Source organism: Coturnix japonica, chromosome 4 (assembly GCF_001577835.2).
Source record: "Coturnix japonica isolate 7356 chromosome 4, Coturnix japonica 2.1, whole genome shotgun sequence".
Classification (NCBI taxonomy): Eukaryota; Metazoa; Chordata; class Aves; order Galliformes; family Phasianidae; genus Coturnix; species Coturnix japonica.
Genome location: NC_029519.1, coordinates 71,621,815 through 71,644,201, shown reverse-complemented (window position 1 = coordinate 71,644,201; position 22,387 = coordinate 71,621,815). Strand labels below are relative to the sequence as shown.

At 38.2% G+C, this 22,387-nt stretch overlaps 1 protein-coding gene across 1 annotated transcript in view; it reads right to left on the bottom strand.

Annotated features, from left to right (window-relative positions):
• STK32B (serine/threonine kinase 32B) overlaps positions 1 to 13,141 on the bottom strand; it is a 129,974-nt gene extending 116,833 nt beyond the window's left edge. The window contains exon 1 of the mRNA XM_015862540.2: positions 12,399 to 13,141. Coding sequence (XP_015718026.1) covers positions 12,399 to 12,474 — 76 coding nt within the window. The 5' untranslated portion in view covers positions 12,475 to 13,141. The remainder of the gene's footprint in view (positions 1 to 12,398) is intronic.
• Positions 13,142 to 22,387: the final 9,246 nt, after the last annotated feature.

The following is a 22,387-nucleotide window of genomic DNA, read 5'->3' as shown; positions in this document are numbered from 1 at the left end:
CTGCCCCCTGCTGCCACCTGTCCCACAGCAATAAAATGTAATGAAATATCGGAAGAAAGGTTCAAACCCTATTACCATGCCACTAACATCTTTGATGTTGTGGAAATAGGAAGCAATACTTTTTGGAGCAGCCCTCACTGAACATAGCAGTGAAGGAAATTCTTTTCAACAGCAAAGGTATCTGGCCACTTAAAGCAACAGGATGCCACTGACAGACAAATGTCTGCAGATCAAAAGTTGTATATGTACATGATCTACCCAGCAGAGGAAGCTTGGGAAGATGAGAGCTGGTCTTGTAGCTGTTCATTAGCATTTATATGCCCAGGGAAGCATTCAAAATTGTCCACATCTCACTGGAAACAGTGAGAAAACTGAGTGTCACAAGAAGTATCTTTTTTACTAAGAGATGCTGAAAGTGAGGCTGTCTAGTAAAGCGTTTAAAATCTGTGCCTGTTCTTCCTCCAGTACCTGTAACATAGGCTGATGGCTCCTGGCTTAGGAGAACCAGAGGTCTGAAATCAGGGCAGCACCTAGTGTAAATGCTCAAAAGCACTGAAAACGTGTCATTTTTTCACTGCTATGTATTACTTGATCTTCTCTGAACAGTGGACATAACCCTCTCAAATCCCAGAAAAGCCTTGTGAAAAGCCATTTAGAGGGAAGATTTCCTGTCCACAGGACCAGATCTTTGTACATCCCACCTCCCACAGCCTTTGTCTACTATGTCTTCCCAGGAAGCCATTCTTTATCTGCTCTCTTCTCCTGTTCATCAGTTGAGTTCTCTAGCTCTAACAGAACATGGACTTCCTTGCTGAAGGTTAGGATTATCAGAAAAATGACCCTTTGTCATCAAGATCTTACAGCACTTAGTAACTTTTCCTCCCATCATACCCAAACTTACTCCAGTAAAGGCTAACTTGATTTATTTCATAGCAGTGCCCTGTACATAAGAATGTGCAGCCACCACTGTAGTTTTCGTAGGCTAGAGTAGTCAAATATGAAGCTAGACATAAAATAATATCTTTTTCCTGCTTTTCAGAAAGGATCTTTTGATTTTCTTTTGTTCTTTGACTTCACATTCTGTGTAGCAAATCACAGTGCCTAAGATGCGCATTTTCCCAGAAGAGTTTGCAGGCTTTACTGCTTGAACAAAGGTTTATCTGAACATAACCCCAAAAGGCATAAATACAATCACTGTAACACATAAAAACAATCCAGGAGAAAGCAGAGGATGATTTCGGAGACATATGGAGGACACTCGGGAGGTTAGTAGTGATTTCAAATATTACTTCTTTGTATTACCAGAGTAACAGTGAATGAATACTCAGAACAGATTTCAGCGCTCAGCAAGAGAGGCAAAACAATATCATAAGGAAATTAGTTACTGGAGGCATTAACTCAGTTTGCATTTTTAGATGTTAAATAAGGAATGACATTATTACTTCAAATGTAGAAAAAGGAATTATCTTTTTTATGATGCATTGATGTACACTGCTGCATAGATATATCTATTTTACTTAATACAGACCAGCATTAGTAATTCAGTGACACAGCTAATACTCTGTTTTCCTCGGTATTGATCCAGGCTAAAAGCAATGGGGCAGAAATTAACAACAGCTTTAGCACTATCTAAAAGTTTTCAAATTTCAAAGAGAGGAGAGGAGAGGAGAGGAGAGGAGAGGGAATGTGGAAACAAAATAAAAAGCATGAAAACATTCTCAAATCAAAGTAGGATGCTAAAAAAGACGATACTGATATATTTTTCAGTTTGATTCAGATACCAAACCAGATAGTTGATTAGATAATATATTTGAAAGAAATATTTTCAAAATAGAAAAGTGTAGAAAAGAATTAAAGTAATACAAAATACAGACTTTAACAACTTGATTTGATGTTGTGAGGAGAATGCTTGCAATAAAATCTGAGAAACATTTGAGTGTCATCAACTACATCCAGTTATCATTAAAGCCTTAAAAACCAGCACAACAGGCTGCTACAACTCCAGTAACGTTTTTTTATTGCATTCTAAGAGGAGTTCTTTTAATTTAATAGATAACGTCTTTGTGCTGATTATGGAATTACTGAAAATGACATATGTGTTTAGGCCACTGTTAATAAGCTTGTCACAATATAGGGCAAAACACTTCTAACAATAAAGCATTGTTGAATTTCATGCTTGTGTGTCAAGGTTTGTGACAGAAATTGCAGAAAAGGGATGTAGAAGAAAAAAAAATATTATAGATAGAAAAATCATCTGTTATTTTGTGTGGAAGCTGAACACTAAAACAAAAAAAAATAAACCCTGATGGGCTGCACAGAAATACAATAAACTGAAAACTTCAGAAAGCTTTCCTTGGTGTGTATTGCTAGATTTCCCAATAGATAAAGAAAGCCAGATTGGGAAATATCTAAAGTTGACAGCCACTACATGAGGACAGCAAATTAAGCAGAGAAATCAGATTCTTATGAATGTTTTGTACAGAGTTCAGATTTCTAATGGTTAAATACAAAACAGTCACATCTCTTTATAAATCCTAACCAGTTCATCCAGATTATTTGATTTACTTAAGAAAAGACACGGTGTATAGAAGTCAATGTGGAAATAAGGGAGATGAGGACAAAAAGATTGGGTGAGAGATGTTACAGTGTAAATACTTCCCTGTGGTACAAAATACTGTATTTTGTCCCTGGGGAGGTACTTTATATACTGGGGAAGTGTGTTTTATAAGGGCACATGGTGAAAGGACAAGTGGAAATGGCCTTTAACTAGAAGGAGGTAGATTTAGACTATATATTAGGAAGAAATTCTTTTTTGTGAGGGTGGTGATACATTGGAACAGGCTGCCCAGTGAGGCTGTCAATACTCCTACCCTGTAGGCATTCCAAGCTAGGCTGGATGGGGCTTTGAGCAACCTGGTCTGGCAGGAGATGCCCTTGCTCATAACCAGTGAAGGCTGGAACTAGATGACTTTCAAGCTCCCTTCCAACCCAAATGATTCTATGATATGATTCTATTTCCAAATGAAAGGAAAAAGAGTCCTCATTTCTGTGATACAAAAGTACACTCATATTCTTAGAGCTCCTTGTTGCCTAACACTTCATTTTTTCCTATTTTATTTATGAATTTGTATTTTATAAAGCTAAATCATTTGCATCTTCGTAAAACCTCTTTGCATAAAGAAAGTAAAATTAAAGCCCACCAGACACATTCTCCAAAATATATTAAAAAAAAAAAAAACAAAAAAAAGTATAAATTTATACTGTACACACATTAACTGTGTTAAATTCTCAGAAATTAAAATGAAATTAATGGATGTTTTATGAGACACTGCATTAAGATAATCAGTTCTAGATCCCAGTCCCTGTATTATAAATACTCAGCCTCTTTGCATACTGAGATACTGGCTCACTGGAGTAGAGGGCCAAGGTGAGCCTCATGAGGTTCAACAAATCCAAGTGCAAGGCCTTGCACCTGGGTTGTGGCAATTTCCACTATCAGTACAAGCTGGGAGATGTAAGGATAGAGCACAGCCCTGCTGAAACAGACTTGGGGGAACTGGTAGATGGCTATCTGGACATAAAACAGCAACGTGCCCTCACAACCTAGAAAGCCTTGGCTGCATCAACAGAAGTGTGGCCACTGGGGTGAGGGAGATGACCCTGCCCCTCTACTCTGCCCTAGTGAGACCTCACTTGGAGTACTCTGTTGAGACATGGAGTTATCGGGAAAAACATAGACCTGTTAGAGCACACACAGAGGAGGGCCACAGAAGTGTTCTAAGGGATGGAACACCTCTTCTATGAGACCAGGCTGAGAGAGCCAGAGCAGCTCAGCCTGGAGAAGAGAAGGCTCTGGGAAGACTTGATAGTGGCTTTTTAGTGTCCAAAGAGGGGAGTTGTAAGAAAGAAAGGGACAGACTCTTTAGCAGTATCTGTTGTGATAGGACAAGGGGAAATGGTTTCAAACAAAAGAGGGAAGATAAGGAAAAAGTTTTTTTTACAATCATAGTGGTAAGATGCTGGAACAGGTTGCCCAGAGATCTTGTAGATACCCTGTTCTTGGAAACATTCAAGGTCAGGGTGGATGGAGCTCTGAGCAACCTGATCAAGCTGTAGGTATCCCTGTTCACTGCAGAAGAGTTGGACTAGACAACCTTAAGAGTTCCTTCCATTTCAATAAATTCTGTGATTCTATGGTGTAAGTATCCTGGACCCCATCAACAAGGATTGTGTGATATGAGTAAGCATTTCTCATAAAGCAGATAGTTTACTGGCATCAAATGAAGAGAAATAAAGCCAGTACAGTACAATTCTTCAGAACAGTTATTAAAGCCTGAATGCCAGACAGTAAGAAAACTTTGCTCTTTAACAGAAGGATTTTCACAGAAACTAGCCTATACTTTTTCGGGAAACACTCCTTATTTGTTAAACATACAAAATTGTGATTGATTCCACTGCTTATTGCTGGCACAAGATTTTGATTTTTGCAGAATAATGCTTTTTTTGCTTTTGCTTTTTGTAGAGAAGCTTATGTATACACATGTATACAGTGTTCACAAACATGTCAGCAAATTCATCAACTCAACCTAAGCTCACGTTAAGCAGTAAATAATGAATGTAGTTTAAGGTAATCAACACAAATAGTTCACGAAATTAAGCAGAACTGTGCTCGACAGAGGCTGGGTCAGCTTACTACTGCTGCTCTATCCTCTCTAGACATCCCTGCTTTCCCTGCTGAATTCTGTGTAATTAATTCCGTGTTTTTTGTACTCTCTTCTGTATTACTATAGTAAGATAGTTTTGTGTTCCACTACTAGGATGATCTTATACTTCTTCTGCATATTCCTTCAGAAATTTCTATTTAATATTGATTGATCTCTGTAGCAATTATTTCTCCTTTTTCTTGTTCCTTACATCTCAACATTAGCTCACTCTTATTACACCAAAATACCTGAAAACAACCTTGGCAATATTTTTCTGCCTTGCAGTACTTGGTCCCATATATATCTGTCCAGGAGTTTTAGCAAGATGGTTTCTGTTTCTGCTTTCCCAGCCTTGCTGTTTCAGGAGGTATCTAGAAGAGTCCTGTGCATGGCCAACAAAATCCCAGCCTTCTTCATTCTCGTGCTAATGTTATGTTCAGAAGAGAAAATATTAAAACAGTCCTAGTGGGACAGGATTAGTTTAGTTGAGTGTTTATGAGCAAGATCATAAATTCTCATTAGTTTTTCTCCTAAGATCATTTTGGTCATTTTCTAAGTCATTTAGGTGTAGTATTTCATTCCAGGATAAACTTCCCTGATTCACTAGACAGAACATACCTAAGCTTCACAAAAAGGCTGCATTTTCACAGTACTGCTGGCTTTGTAAACCAGGTCCACACATCCACATCAAAGAACTCTTTCATGCCAAATGCAACAAATGATGCATTCAATACCACATTAGAGCCTAACATTAGTAGGTACTAATGTGAGGAGGTGCACCTCTTTCTCCTTGCTGTATGGGAAGATGTCAAAAAGGAATGAGTACAGCCAGACTCATGATCTCCCTGGCAGAAATGAAAGACTCTTCTTTTGAGTGTAACTATCCATGAAGACAAAACTGTGGAGTGAAGGCATTTTAATGTATCTGTACACTTGAAAATCATGTCTGTGCAGAAATCAAGCTTTTTTTCTTATAAGAATCATAGAATTGCTCAGGTTGGAAAAGACCTTCAAGATCATATCCAACTGCAACCTAACCATACTACCCTAACTCTAACAACCCACCAGTAAATCATGCCCCTGACCACCACATCCAGACAGTTTTTAAACACATTCAGGGATGGTGACTCAACCACATCCCTAGGAGCCTACTCCAGTGCTTAACAGCCCTTTCCGTAAACAAGTTTTTCCTGATATTTAACCCAAACCTCTCCATAAGAAGTTGGCAAGAATATTCAGATATTGATGTGTAATATTAATTTCAGGATAATTTACATTTTCTAGTTCCAGCTCATTATATTCTTCAATATTCTTATGCAATCATAGAGTCACTATATCTGGAAGAGAGCTCCCAGATGATCTAGTCCAACCATTCACCTATTATCAATATTTCTCCACCAAACCATGCCCCTTAGTATAACATCTAAACATTTCTTGAAAACCTCCAGGAACAGTGACTCAACCACCTCTGGGCAGCTCTTTCCAGTGCCTGCTTACTGTTTCAGAGAAGAATTTTTTCCTAGTATCCAACCTGAACCTCCCCTGTGCAACTTGAAGCCATTTCTCTATCTCTGATAATGTCAGAGAAGAGGATGACCCCCACCTCACCATCACCTCCTTTCAGGTAGTTGTAAAAACCAATAAGGCTTGAGCCTTCTATTTTCCAGTCTGAACAACCCCAGCTGCTCCTCGTAAGACCTGTGCTCCAGACCTTTCACAGTTTTTTGGAGCCCAAAACTGAGCACAATACTTGAAGTTCAGCCTCATCAGAGCTGACTACAGGAGGACAATCATCTCCCCACTCCTGCTGGCTACACGATTTCTGATACAAGCCAGGTTACTTTTAGTCTTCTTGACTACCTGGGCATATTGCTGGCTCATGTTTAGCAGAGTGTCAACCAAGCCCCTTGGGTCCCTTTCTTCCACATTGTCTTCCAGCCACTCTACCCAAAGCCTGTAGCATTACCTAGGGTAGAAAAAATAAAAAGGCATTACACCTGCAAAGGTATGTTACACTGCGATTCTCTCCTCCGTAACAACCCCCAGCTTTCTTCAAAGTAAAAGCCAGTCAGGAAACATTTAATTTTTCAGTGTGCTTCTTCCTTCACTTTCCAGCTTTTCCAGTCCTGCAGAATACAACTCTCTGAAATCCTGTTCTTTTGGCACAAAATACCACAGTAGCTCAGGTGTGAGAGTAGGACCTGTAAGAGCAATCTACAGGCAGGGATGGGAGACATAATTTACGAATTAGTAAAGTTGTGATTGTAAAGGCAGTGGTGTTGATTTAGATAACAATCTTGTTTTATCATGGTTTCTTTAACATTCAGAACTTTCCCTGATTTTGATATCAATTCTCTATCTTTTTTGGAGCTTGCTTAACCTTGAATTATTTGTATGCATTTTTCCAAAAAGCCTGTCCCAAGTTCCAGACATGCTGTATAATATGCATATCAACATGGACAAAACACTCACACTTCTTAGATAATAAGCCACTGAGAAATTCTGCAATATTCTCAAGAGTTGGGAGGCCTCATCAACAACTTGTGTAAATTCCAGAAGGCTACAAAAGCAGGAGCAGAGACTTACATGATGTCTTTATTTAATACAGAGGCCCTGACATGGATATTTCTATCAAAACTGAAAATCAGATCATGGAATCTTAGAGAACATGTTTAGGAAGGATGCTGAAAATTCACCTAGTTCACCTCTAAGGCATTGCTGGTGGAGGCTGGATGATGGGAAAATAAAATGGATAAACACTTAACTGCACCTTGAAATTGTCATAGTTATAATCCTCTGTTGAATTTTTAAAACCATCAAGTAGGGTACAGACTTGCAGTTCATTTAAGGGAGCAAAAATCTAAAAATGAAAGTGCCACATCCATTCAGCTTTTCCTCAGAGTTCTCTGTGGAAAAGGAAAACCCATGATCTAATGTTAGTTTTCACCTGTAATCATTATTTAGTATCTGAAGAGGTCCACGTTATTTGTGCACATTGTAACATGGACTTTAAAAGACTGGATCAGGAAGATGATAACTGAGGATTGTTGCCATGCCACGATATCCCTTCTTTATCTTCTTTGCCACAGTCTATGCAAACTCTTGACAACAATTTGGCAGTTAGTACCTATCTTACTGCCTGGTATGATCATATTATCTTACCATTCTCTCCTCTCTGGCCATATTCTCCTCCTGTCTCATACAATTCTGTACTGAAAGCTCATCAATAACTGCTAAGAACTGTTGGAAATGACTGAAAATTAAAGTTGCCTTATAAATACAAAAGCAAACTTTTAAGAAATCAGTGCACTTGTTTCTACATGCCACCATAATAAAACTTATTCTTTTTTTCAAAACCAAATACAACTGACATATCAATTCAAAGATCCAGTTTCTTGCCTCTAACTCTTTTATTTCTCATCCTTTCCTGTATATCTTTCACAACCATACAGGGAAATAGCTGTTATTACTATTTGGTAGTAGAAAATGGTTCTTTTCTACCGTTTGATTTTCACATATTGAATAATATTTATAACAATTTAATTAAACAGCAGCTTTAACTGAACACAGTAAAATAAATTTATCATGAAGGATATTCCTTAAAGTTGCCAGAATATTGATAATATATTCATTACTTATAATATTTACTGAGAATTTGAAAGTAACATTTACCAATGCTTAATATTCCTCTCACTCTTCTAATGCCATTTCTGTGAACTTACAATTTCTTTCCAAGAGCTAAAACCTGGGAAAGATATACTCCTTTCTATTTCCTACATTATTACTGGAAACACCTGTTCAGGAGAGGATAGATATTCTGTACTCATTATGACAAAGTATTAAAGACAAAGAGAGTCAAAGTTCCCTTTGCATCAGCAGCATTAATCAAAATGAAGCCTTTCGTAAAAATCTTATCATTCCAATCCATTAAAATATGTAGCTTTGAGTAGAGGTAGCAATGGGGCTACAGATCTAGATGTCTATCCAAAAAATACAGCAATAAAAATCAAGAAATGAAATATATTTTCCCATTGGCCTTCCTTAGCAAGAGTGTAAGCTATAGACAAAGGATTCCATTCATTGGATTTTCCTAGCTCTTTCTGTGCTTTAGTCTAGGCTAAGAAAAAAAATGAGATCAAATCCTCATGATTTCACCAAACACTGATGCATGAGAGATAACTTTTCCTTGATCATAAACTTATTTTGTATATAGTACACTTCTCATAATTCCATTTTTCTGAATTTGAGTGGAGCTATATATAAGGAATACATAAAGCTGAGAAAGTTGAGTATTACCTGGCAAAATGCAAGGAGATACTAATAGTGTTATTTTGAAATGGAAAATATCAGGCTGAAGAGAAATAACAGCAAAGAGAATGAGGTACAGAAATGACCCAATTTAGTATGTTCTCAATATATTCAATGGACTTGAAAACTGCCACTGAGCTAGTGAGGGTAGCAATAATTCACAACATTGTTAAAATAACAGAGGATCAGAGGATCACTGGGAAAGAAATTAGGGCTAGATTTAGTGAGGACCTGAATATGAGGAATGACTTGAAATTCAATCTTCTTCAGTGCAAAATGAAGTCACACATTCAGGAGCACTTAAAATTTCTGCTGTAGATTGGAACTCATCAGTGGAAATTCCTGAATTGGGTATTAGTGAGACAATTCATCACAAGATGTCTCTGTACTGTCTGTATGATATGCACATGAAAAGGGCATAGGCTATACTGGGAAAGTTAGTTTCAGTAGAGATCAGGAAATGTGGTTTCCAGTAAAAGGTTCTAGAGAAAATTTACCTGTAATTGTATGAGTTTGAATTATATGCATTTAATAGAGATGAGTTTAAATACATACAGATTAGGCACACTGGGAATGAAAAACCAGGAGAAATAATAAAAGTAGAAGTTTTCTTACAGATCAGAGTGAGAGGGAACATTTATGCTAGTATCTATGAGTGTACTGGAGTAATCATCACGGAGGATGAAGAGCTGTTTAAGCTAGCGAAAATGTTGAAATAAAGATAAATGTTATATGTAGGTCAAGCATGCTTTTAATCAAGAAGGCAGATGCTTCTACCCATTGAAAGAGTAAGGTTCTGCAAGATCCTCCTAACTAAAATAGGACACATAGAGAACAAATATAACTAGTTTAAAAATGGTATATATTACAACTTCTGAAAAGATCAGCATTTAATAACGATGGGAGATGGTGTCTGTGATAACTGGAGACTGAACAACACTGTTTCCAGCTTGTGTTCATATCAGTGATATTCATCCTTACAGTGGTAAGTCTAAGTACATTGTCTAAGCTTTAGATCTATTCACTGCATTGACACTCATCCTCATAAGAGAGAAAACGTGACTGATAAACCTAGAGCAGATACCCTATAGGTTTGTCAGACTGTACCTGGTTGCTCTTTATCCACTTTTTCCTCAAACTTCCTTGCTAAACGGTACACTGGATATGAAACTTTTTCTATGACTTATGAAGTTACAATGAATTGTTTTAAACATCTTCCTAAATTCATGACTTACTCTACATCCAACATTGACATGCATGAACATAAAATGTCAATATGCTTTTCTGCTCGTTTTTCTCATACTAAGGAGACATCTGTGACGCTACAAACAACTCTTTAAATAACTTGATTTTTATTATGCCTACATATTCACACACGACTCATTTATTCCAGTCTATATGAATTGGTAAATACTCTTCATGAACAAAAATGTATAATCTCAAGAAACAAATGAACTTTCTCTTTGTAACAGTGTGTTGTGGGGTTGGGATTTTTTTGTTTATTTTTTTGTTTACTGTTTTTAATTTTAATTTCATATTGAGTCCAGTACTGTGGAAAGCAGTTACCAATGTAAATATTAAGAACAATATGAAATACTCCTTGATTTTGGATTACATTTTGCAAGACAGATTTTCAAAGAGAAGATATCTTCCTATATTTTTAGGTACTTGGGAAAATTCCATCCTGGACTGTAATTCATAACCTATTTTCTACACTGCTTATCTATTTCAAAAGCAATGGGCTTTCTCAACTAGATGGTTGTACTAATCATAATGTCTTCAGAGAAAAAAAAAAGATATTTTAGGAACATTCAGAATGGGAAAAAAAAAAACAACAAGCAAAGGATAAACAATGTCTTAATAGAAATTCATAAATAGATTGTGTGTTCATGGTTTTGTTTTGTTTTCTTTTGTTTTAGTTGTTTTCCTAAGGATAGAAGAGCAAAGTGGCATGAAGTCCTCTATTCTCATTCATTCTTGAACTCTGTTCATTTTATTCATAAAATGACCACAGCCTTTTCTCATTGGAAAAAAATGAAATGCTAATAATTCATGGAACATGTTACCTCAAGAGAGCTCAGTCAAAACACTCAGAATGGCAAAGGCAGGGCTATTTTTTACCTTACAACTCTAGACAAGGTTAACACTATACTTTCACTCTTGGAGAATTACCTTAAGATTTACATGACTAATTCTAAATGATCACCATTATAATTTTACAGTGGGGAATGGTTTCTTTCTCACTTGTTTACATAGTATTTACTCGTGACTGAAAGTGGTAAATGACAAGAAAATCACACCTACTGCATCACAATACACCTATAGTAAATACTCTAGTCCCTTACTCTACACAAACAACAAACTGCTATAAACCAAACCACACCAAATACCTCTTCGAGCTTTGCCAAGAAATAGGGAGTGGTAAATGTGCTGAAAGAGTAAGCAAATATATATTCACCCCCATAAAAACTTATTTAATATTTTTCCTATGTATTAGCAAAACAGTGTAAATGTCTCCATATGTCCCGAATGAATAGGAAAGAGCATAAATGTTTCTGATGTGTTATGAACCTCAAAAAGGCAAAGCAAAGTCTGCTGAGGGACAAGCATGTCTCAATAAAAGATGCTGGGAACCAGAATGAAATGGATATATTCCAAATGAAGTATGAATTTATCCTAAAAGTGGAGTGTCCTCTTTGCTCTAAGAGTCAAAATGACTGGACTTGAGAGCCATGTAATCCCAGTGAAACATTATCTCTATAAGAAAATGACATAAAAATGAATAAGAAGAGAAAAAAAATTGTACATTTTTATGTAAACTTCTGTTTGTATTCCAAAAACTTTGCTGGGTACACTTAGTTCTGATATACTATCAAGGCAGGGGGGAAAAAAATCTCAAAGTAATAGAACAACTTTAAAAGTTTCAGAAAGCAAAGGTGGAGAAAAGTATACTGACTGAAAGATGTACCACCATTTAAAATGGGCTGGTGGGCAAAGAGTCAACTATAAATGAAAAGAGAAAAACAGGCATTCATTTCCAAACTAATGCCAGTTCACATACAAAGATATGAAGTTACCTGGCCATGTGTTTAAAACCCAAGTGGTGGTGCCCTAGACTTCAGCTTAGCTTGGATACAAGCAAAGAACTGTGTAATTAGTGCAAACAGCTAAACAAAGGTGGGCTTGCCCACCTCCCTCCTAGGGAGGCTACCCCACAGCAAGCAGCCGGCTGGAGGATCTACCCAAAATACCTCCCCCAGCCGGACTGAGGATGCTGTCAATACCTGGCTGAGGGCGAGCTGCCTCCCCCGGCCCCGGGGCTGAGCCGACCAAGGGAACTACGGGGCGCGCGGGCGCGGCGGGTACCTCGGACAGCTCCACACTCACCGTCCTCGTTCTCGTCGAACACGGGCGCCCTGTGGGAGTGGCTGCCCCCCATGTTAGTCCACAGTCGGCTCCGCATCCCCCGCCGCCAGCATTCCGCGGGGTCGGCAGTCACCCCGACCTCGGGGCAGCTGCCCTCCCGCCGCCCCAGCCCGGTCCGGGGAGCTTCCGCAGGGTTAGCAGTCACCCTGTGACATGAAAGCGATCCGTCCGCCCCTGGCAGCGAGCGCTGCTGGCGCGCACGGACTTGGCCCGTCTCTCATCACTGAGGGGCAGGGGAGGGAGGGAGTTAGAGGGAGGAGGGAGGGAGGAGACGGAGGTCCTGCTGGTTGTGGTTTTTGGTAAGAGGTAAAAGCTGGATCTACCTGGATCCTAACGGATCCTCCCTCTGTTTTGCCTCTTCCGAGACCTCCGCCGGGAAGCGCGGAGTCTCTGCTGCTGCCCCAGCAGCACAGCCTAACGAGGGCATGGAGCTTCTCCTGCCGCGCGGAGGAGCTTACTGGCACTGACACCCGCAGCTGAGGGCTACCGGGATCCGAAGTGGCTGAGGGTCTGTGGGGCTTAAGCGCTTCCTTAGCTTAAGGTTTTGGGTTTTTTTTTCCTCCCTAATAGGGGTTCCGCCTCCTGCAGAGGGGAGAACCACGGTCAGTTGTCCGAACTTCACTGAGTTCATCAAAGGAAAATAAATAAATAAATAAAATAAATCAAATGAATGAAAAGAGATAAGATATCCCTCTTCCTTTTCCTTTCTCCGGCCCGGGAGTGCTGGGGAGAGGTCATGGTGGGGCTGTCGTCCTCACCGGGGTTGTGACGGCTGCAGCGGAGCGCTCTCGGGAGCGACGGAGCAGAAGCCGGAGCGCCGCGGGGGATGCGCCGGGAGCGGCCGAGAGGGGGCGCCGCTGGGGGGAGACACCGCGCCCAGCCCGGCCCGGCCCGGCCCCGCAGCGCCACCTGGCGGCCGGCTGCAGCATCCTGCGTGTCTCCGAGGTAGGACCTCGTGAGAGGAAGGAGGAGAGCAAAATACATCTGTATACATATCAATATATTTACCCCCAAATAGCTCAATTACAAAAGTGCGTTAGGGGAAACTGCTAGAAACATTAGGGTAAAAGATGGATCACCTTATGTAGTAACTACTGGGGTATTTCAAGGATTGCTATTAACACACTGAAGTAGTGGGTCCCACCTCCTCCTCTGGACCATTCTCCATTCTACCATTCACAGCTTCTGAGGTGAAGTAGAAATAATTTCTTGTGAAACTTGTGCCAAGAGGAAACAGGTTGAAAACATATGCACTTTATTAAGTTAAAAACTGTGCAGTTCCTGTAGGGAAAGTCCATAGAACGAAGATCTAATGGATGTCGCATTTTTTGGTTTCTGCACTGTCACAACAGGGAATGAGATAGATGGAATAGGAGCCAGTCGATATACACATATATGTTCTAATATTCTTCCATATTATCCACTACACCTTCTTTCAAACAGCCAACTTTGGAAAAGCCCTAGACAAAAACTGTACATATAGTAGGAGAAATTTCAGTCCCTTTACTTACCGTTTTTAACTGCCTTGGTTACTCACATCGCCTGTCTTTGAACTCAATATAATCCTGCCATAACCTTTCAAGGAAAGGCTGATTGGAATTGAATGCAGTGGGTGAGACCCTGCATTATGCGGCTGAGAGCTCAGAGCTTGCAGCATCTACAAACACAGCTGACAAATCCAGGCATAGTGATATTTTTCCATAAGTAGACATGGAGAGATTGTATCAGTAGCTGATATCCCAGACTTAATCATCTGGATTGTCACTAACACGCAAAGAGGTCTGCAAAATAGGGAATGCTTCAAAACACAGACTATTCATCTAAATTATTGTTTGGAAAGCATCACTTTCTCTTTGTTATTCTTTTGTTAATTTCTCAACCATTCAAAGCCCAAGTCAAACAGTTAAAAAACACAGATACAATATTAGGTTATTGAGGTTATGTTCATATAAGAAGAGTATAGGAGTAATGTATAGAAACCATTACCTTTCTGCTAGCAGTTATCTTCTATGTTAACCAGCAAGCATGGTGCTCTAAGTTAATCCCTTTCTTTTTGAGTTATCAAGGGATGGTTGCATTTAAAGTTTAATGCATTTCAGCTTATGACTTACCTTCTTCTACCTGAGCTAAAGGCTTATATCACATTAATGTAATTGCTTTGATTCTTGTGAGAAAACTCTAAAGTGACCTTCCAAATAATGGGAAGAACTCATCTGCCAGTAAATCCCCAGTCTTGTGTGTGATTATTTTACATATAAGAAGCACATTTTAAAATACAGACATGGGATGAACAGGAGCCTGAGATCACTTTGCATGCTAAAAATATGAATCATAGAAAATATCTTGCAACAGTCAAGAGTTATTCTATTTCTTTTTATATCTGACTTCTTCCACATCAACTGAGTCTAGTGAGTCTACACAGATGTCTTTCATGATTTCATATGACAAGGCCCACCATGGACCAAAACAGTTAAACAACTTACAGAGTAACAAGTTATCTCTATTCATATAATAGTAATTCCTACTAGGATTATATGTTTTTTTAACTCCTATTTGGATTATTACAGTAAAGTATTGATGAGCCATTCATTGAGCCACTTATTAAATACAACTTTATGTTCCTCTATAACTAGTGGCAGACATTATTCTCCACAGTCATTTTCTGTAAAAAATAAATAAAAATAAAAATTAAAAAATATCATTTGGCAAGAATTGCTGGTTATGCTGCTCTAATGAAAATGAGAGGTATTCATTGCCACATTGCCTTTCTTCCAAATGAAGTTTTGCTTGCACTAAACTGACAAGCTTCCTGGTTGCATCAGCATTTCTGCAGATAATCAAAAGATGTTTTCTTAATGGTGTTCAATGGAACAGAGGACATCAAGGCCAGATGTATGCACAAGACCTAGAAAAGTCTCAAGGAAATCAATTGCAATTTTCCAGTGCTTGAATATCAAACCTTGAATATACAGTCTGTTTATTCACACGGTCCAGAACTGAACAGACACATAAGTTCAGCATCTTTTTTTCTAATGTTACCCAAAACAACCTGAGTACCACTGTGTCTGCTTCAAATTTAACAGTGATTCTTCAGGAACAATTACTCATGTATTTTTTCCAATTACTTTTGTATATAAGAAATAAGTCTGAAATCAGAACATCATACTCATCAACCATACTCTCTGAAGATTGAGATTTTTGGGGGTAATTCAGTATTTGATCTTGTGGATCAGATTTCTCAGCTATCAGCAGTCAAAATGTATAAGTCTTTGAAGACCAGGACCAAATCCCACTTCCCATATTTATCTGCTCTCATAAAACATCACCAGGTTTTGCCTGAGATAAACCAAATTCTACTCTTAAAAAGATGCTTTATTTTTAGCATGTAAACAGTGCATGGCATACGCAGAAAACACAGTGGGGAAAAAGGGCACTCTATCAGAGGGTGTTGTTTGTTTCCTGTAAATAAGAAGCTGAAATCATCATGAACAACATTTTAAGCCCATTGTTTTACGTTTTCATTTAAGGCCTATGTTATCTGGCTTAGATTAATAGTGATCCTTTTTTTTTTTATCTCCATGCAGAGTTAGCAATAAAGAAAATCAAACATGATTACACTGCTTTGCACTATAAAACTTCCCTTAGGGAATTCAGTAGTTTAAAGCCAGTAATTCTGTGATTACAGCTTTTGTATTGAAATGCTTTTGATGAGATTTTCAGGGTGACCCTACAGTTCTTGATTTCAAAGTATACCCTGTTGATATGCTAATATTTGTAAATTGCAGAGTGTTTGTACTGATATTTTGGTGTTTGAATATTACCTTGTATTTAATTAGCAAGATATTAAAAAAAAATAATAATAAAAAAAAAATCTCCTATCTTTATTATTATAACTACTTTAAAATGAAAGATGATGGTTTAAAAATAGTCCTCTTCTAGGAATTCAGTAAGGACCACAGTCATAGCTGGTTACTTCCATGTCCTTCTTTTCAGAGAAGGGTCACTGTCTCTGCTGTGTGTTCTAACAGAGGGAGCAGAGACAAAGGTTATATTCATTCTCAAGTGGTATTGGTATGCATAAAGTGGGAATCAGTGAGAGAGAAGAACAAGTATTACTGCTTTTCTAATTCACCACGAATTGATAACTAGTGGGATAGTCAGATTTGTTTTAAGGACAAAGTCCAAACAGGTTAAGGAAATCTTTCCATGGTAGTTAGGTTCTCAGTTCAGGTTGTGAGGAGTGGACCTGTGGTTTAAACCATCTCCTTTCATTTCACACTGGTCTTCAGTAAGCTTACTATGGCTACTTAACAGGTGTTAGCTGGGACAGTGGTAAAGCTGCCCAAATTCTTCCCTAACAATCTCTGCTCCCCACTCCCACTGAGATCACTACTGTGAATCTGTACTCTGCCCTTTTTAATTTGAGTTTTGCAGAATTCATGCACTGGAAGCACTTGATGAATAAGCCAGCAAGAGACAAGAAGCTGAAATTCACACTGACAGTCTTCTAGTCAGTCTTCAGACATAAATATGTGCTGTTCCAAAGAAATGTCAGAGCCTACGTAAGTTGACTGAGTCCTATTTCACCCCTGGATGAATCTGAAAGGAATTGCTTCTTCTAAAGTGCTATCAAAAGGCTATTAAAATGCTACAGTTTTATTGAGGTTTACCATGAGCAGCAGTGAGTATAATTGGCATCATCTGGTAGACTCACAACAAGTAAAAAGGTACAAGAATTGGTCCAAGCATAGATCAAAATTTCCTTTATTTTGCCAGGACAATGACTTTGCTGCAAGACAGATGTTTTGCTTAGCTTCCCAAGCTGCCTTCCCAACTACTCATTCTTCTTCAGCGGTCCTAATTCCCATTCTCAAAGCACAAATGTAAAACACGATACAGTTTTGAACAGATTTTGAATCCCAGTATGGGTCATCTAGGCATGAATTTGCAGGATGACTAAAAGAGGCTCCAGCCTTCCTGATAGAAAAGTTAATGGAGTATAGAATAGAGTCATAGCCATGTTGTGCATAATCAAATCTCATGGTTAGACTGGGAGTGTATCTGCTCCCATTCTCCATTTTACCTGATCAATAGCATTCAATACGGCTTACAAAAGGCTGCTAGCCAGCTGCTTCCCTTGTATTGCATCAGTGTTATATCACAGCTATAGCCATTTTCTCAGAGATTTGCTGTATGCTCAGACGTTTCAGGAGAGGAAGAAAGCATTTGATCCCAGCTAAACTTCTGCTGAAAACAGCAGGTTTGCAGATCTTCCTTATTTCTGTTATTTCATGTCAGAAGACTAAAAACAAACAAACAAACAAACAACAACAACAAAGGCAAAACCAATATCTGCTAGATGCAACAAAATTCCCAGCAGCAAAGCTATGGAGTTCCTAAATTCAGAATTCATAGAAGCTCCTAAAACTCTTCCACCATGCATTTATTTACCAGTACCATGGAGTGCCAGGCTTTATCTACATTATATGTGGTTAGAAGTGGGCACATGCAGTGCTTGGCTGGCTTTCTCCCTCTCCTCTCACATCTGCAACTGTATTCACACACACTGTATTCCTGGAGAAACTCAGTTTCCTAGAAAATTAAGCTTGGGAAACCACAGAAGGTCTTGAACTCAGCGTCTTTGAAATGAATTGGACATAAAGTGATGTCTTAGAAACCAGAACTATTTCTTTGTACAGAACACTAAATTGATAAGGTGGGAAGAGTATGTTCTGCAGAACACTGAATACTTTGAGGTCAAAATTGCAGTAGCTTTGAGACTGGGCTTCTACCTAAGTTTCAGACTTCTTTAGCACATATCCTTTATCTCTACAATACAGTTAAATCAGCCAAATGGCCAAAACTACTTATTTTGCCTGTATGCACAGCAAGCACAATTACAGACAGCACTGGCTCTATAACTAGTCCTCAAACCACTGGAATCCCTCAGAAAATGTATCTATCTACAGATGTCCTGTGCATATACAAGGAGTGAAAAGCAAACTGAAGTTACTGGAATATCAGATCAGGAATGACTGCAGCTCCAGAACTGCTGGCCCCAGTTCAGGCATATTACCACTGAGTCACGCTTTTGCAATTGGCTTCAGCCATAGCCTGATTGGTCCTTTGTGTCCATCTCGTGATTTGACACCGTTACACTAAATCACAGATTGATAAACCCGAAGCAATTTTCACTGCAGTATATAGCTGAAATGACTTAAAGTAGAAAACATTTTGTTCTTTTACGGCTTTTATCTGTTTCTGTGCTATTCCATCTAGTATGCATTTTGCTTTTCTCTCTAGCACAGAAATAAGATGAAAATATTGTTAAATTTTTTTTCTCAGTTCCTTCCTTGGTATGACTGAAGTTTTGAAGTCCACTGAAAGAGAAAGAAAAGTTATGTGTGTTTATCTTGTGATGGGAGCAGAGCCTTTAGTAGCATTAGGCAAAAATAAATAAATATAAAGTGATTGTAGGTCTTCACTACAGAAAGGATCTCTCTAAACCAGCTGAGGGTGTGAAAACACATGTAACGATAAGACTTCAGAGACAATGAGACCTCACTGTGGTCAGCTCACTGCCGCATCATGTGCATAAGCACACCAAAGTTCAGATTGGACATGAAGCTGAGAACAAGGACTCCCAAGGACTTCTATGACTGCTGCTCATTGTGACCTCTGCACATTTCTTTGTCTATTCATCTGGTATTTCCATGCACAAAGATTTTCTTTCAGAGCAGAGAACCTGCAGCTTGAGGAAGGGGTAAATGAAAACATTTGAAGTAGTTTCCCTTTCTTTAGAGAGCTAAACTAGTTCCAGTAACAGGTCTATAGGAGTAAGTGTTGGAGAAGAACAGGGCCTTGCAAGAGAAGCTGAGAGAGACATATCTTCAGAATGTCTCCTGAGCATATGCTTCACCTAATTCTCAGCATAACTGCCATGAAATCCTGTGAGAAGCCAAATGTACCTTCTATATCTCCCCACAGTGAATATTCCAAAAGAGGGGAGATTGGACCAGTGCTTCCTCAAACATTCTGTTCTAATCTGGAGTCATTTTCCTACAGTGAAACAGCCCAGCTGCTCCCTTTCACAGCCCATGCTGGCCTTGTGTAGTTTATATTCCCTTCAGTCTTAGCTGCTTAATAAGCTTTACTGCGTAATGATTTTTTCTTCCCTTCTTCATGTAATATAGCTCTATCTGGAGCTCTGAGGATTCTCTGTTAATAGCTTGTACTATTGTATTTTGTCACGTCTCTTCTTGTGACTGGCAATTTATCAGTACTATTGATTGATGTAAAATTATAGACTTTCCAATCTTTCCTAGCCTGCAGAGTGTCTTTCAAGAACTCAGAATGTAGCTCAAGTGATGAAGAGCCATACTTAGCAGAACAGTTAAGAGGCTGCACTTTTAGAGCTATTACATTTGGGCTATTAAGGCAAAACACTAAATAGTGGTGCCAGGGTGAGTTACAGCTCTCTTGTTTCTTTTCTTCTCAGGAGTAGAGCACAATTTGTTTCTTCATTCTTTCTTTTTTTCTCTCTTTTTTTCTTTTTTTTTTTAATTTTGATATAAAACACTACTACATCTTAAGACACATATTCTCATCTCACAGATAAAAGAAATAGAAGATTGCAGTTTGAAAAATAAAATTATCTGCTGAGTGCCACACAAGAAGCCCACATGAGTTGGACTTTGTGTAATGGGTCCTCTACCACACCATGGCAATTTTGTACACGTTGAGATGGGCTATAAAAGGAAATTAATTGCTCACAGAAGTGGCACCTAAAGGAAATGTTATAAACATTAATTAGATTTGTTAAATAAGAAAAAACATTATTTGCTAAATATCTCAATAAATCTTTATTCTAAAATCTGTCACAGCAGAGAAAAGCCTTCATAGATGTGTTCATGAATTGTTCAAGTTCTCAGCAAAGGGGCAAAAGTCATGTTCAAATTTACAGGAACATTCAACAGAGTTTGAAGATTGCTGTGTGTTTGCTGAGTAATTTGGATTTGAATGCAAAGTTTTGTAGGTGTTTTTGAAGTTAATAACTTTATCTTATTCCACTATCTTAATTGCTCAGAGGGTAGAAATTTGTTTTGCTGTTCAGTTTTAATCACGCCTCTCTGCCCTTATGAAGAGATTTGTACACATACATTTAATGTATGAATGCTAGAGCATTATGAGTGCAATAGGATGGCTAAAGAAGCAAGGTAGTTGGAATAGGTTTAGATATGCCTTGCAAGTGTGGTCTACTGGTGCTTGAGAGCAGCATACCTTTGGAAGTAAGTTAACTATGCTTTGTAAAAATAACAGAACTACTGTACTTAGCATCTTGTAACTTACACTGGGTCTCATGGAAACATATGAAAGCACAGGAATCATCTGCAATTAGCTCGAGTCATTATGTGAACATCATTATATGACCAAAGTCACCAACAATCTCTTTAAGTTATGTTTCCATAAATGAAAAAAGCTCCTTTCCCCCTAGATCATCCACTAGAAGAAATGGAAAGATCTTTAAAAAATGAGACTGATAGTTTTCCATAAAGGTATGTTTATTTTTTCAGCTCCCGCAAAGATGCCTTGAAGAAATGTGTTCTCTAGGACTACAACTAGATTTTTTGCAATGCATTTTTGCAAAAATGCAAAAGAATTGCATTTTTATTTTTATTTTATCTTTCATTACTGACTACATCTATTTTACTAGTTTAGTTTAACACAGGAATATGCTCGTAAAGCAAATCTCACAGTTGACTTAGTTTATTTGCTTTGTTTTCCATCTTGGAGCAGTCTCAGAATGTAATCTGAATTCCCTTGGGATGAACAAAAAAAGAAGTTGTCCTGCAGAACTGCACACAGTATATATACCCCAAATTGATATGGGGCAGTCAGCCTGTGGGTTCAGACTAGAGCTAAGTTGAAGTGAAACTCCCCAAACATATACATAAATGACTAAATAATTCAAAACCACAGCTTATAGAAAAACAAGTTGGCGAAGAAAAGTCTCTGGTATATACAGACACTTTCAACATTTGGTTCTATGTTACACTCCAGGCTTATCTCAATCTACATTCAAGAAATCATTCAAACAGAAAATTGTGTAGACAAATCAAGAGAGCCATACTTTTAAATGTCCTTAGGACAATCCATATGTGCAGGCCATGAGCAGACTGCATCCGTATATGGATTTTAGCAACCCATCAACTGTGAGAATGAGCCCAGCTTCTCAAAGTAAATCTGCAGGATAACATACATTCACAACTACAGTTTTTTTCCTATTAGAGTACAATTGGACTCACAGTTTGGAATAGTCATGCTTGGTTAGTAAGAGGAAGGAATTCTTTTCACACAGAATAGTCAGTGTTGAAGTGGAAAATTAGTTATGTTCACCACATCTGTGGATCCCTAGTATTTGCAGCTTTGTTTGCTCCATTGATTTGATGCTTTCCTAACATCTTATTATGTGAAGAAATTAATTCATGTACTGTAACACTGTTGATGAATCTGATGACAATTTAGGTTAAGAAACAAACTAATGTCAAGTTTTAAATTCACATTTTAAATTTTTTTTTGTTTAAATATCTCTTGAACATTTTAAAATGTAAAACGTATTTTAAAATAATTTTAATATTGAAAGTAGTTAAGCTTTGAAATAAATAAAGACAAGTCTCTTGAATTATCGTTTTACATATCTTAAATTCTTCCAATTGCTCAGGTAAGAATCACTCAGGAGAAAGAAGGAAAAGGGTGCCCAGCACAGAAATGAGACTGATGACAAACTGCTCTGGATTTTAACATTTTTCAGACCCATTGCAACCTTCACAATTGTCCTTATCACTCTTTATGTTCTACTTATTTCATGTCTTCCCTGACTTCCTTTTTTATATCTCTATACTCTTCCATAAATGAGAAAGGAAATAAAGTAATGCAGTGTGTTCTGAAGT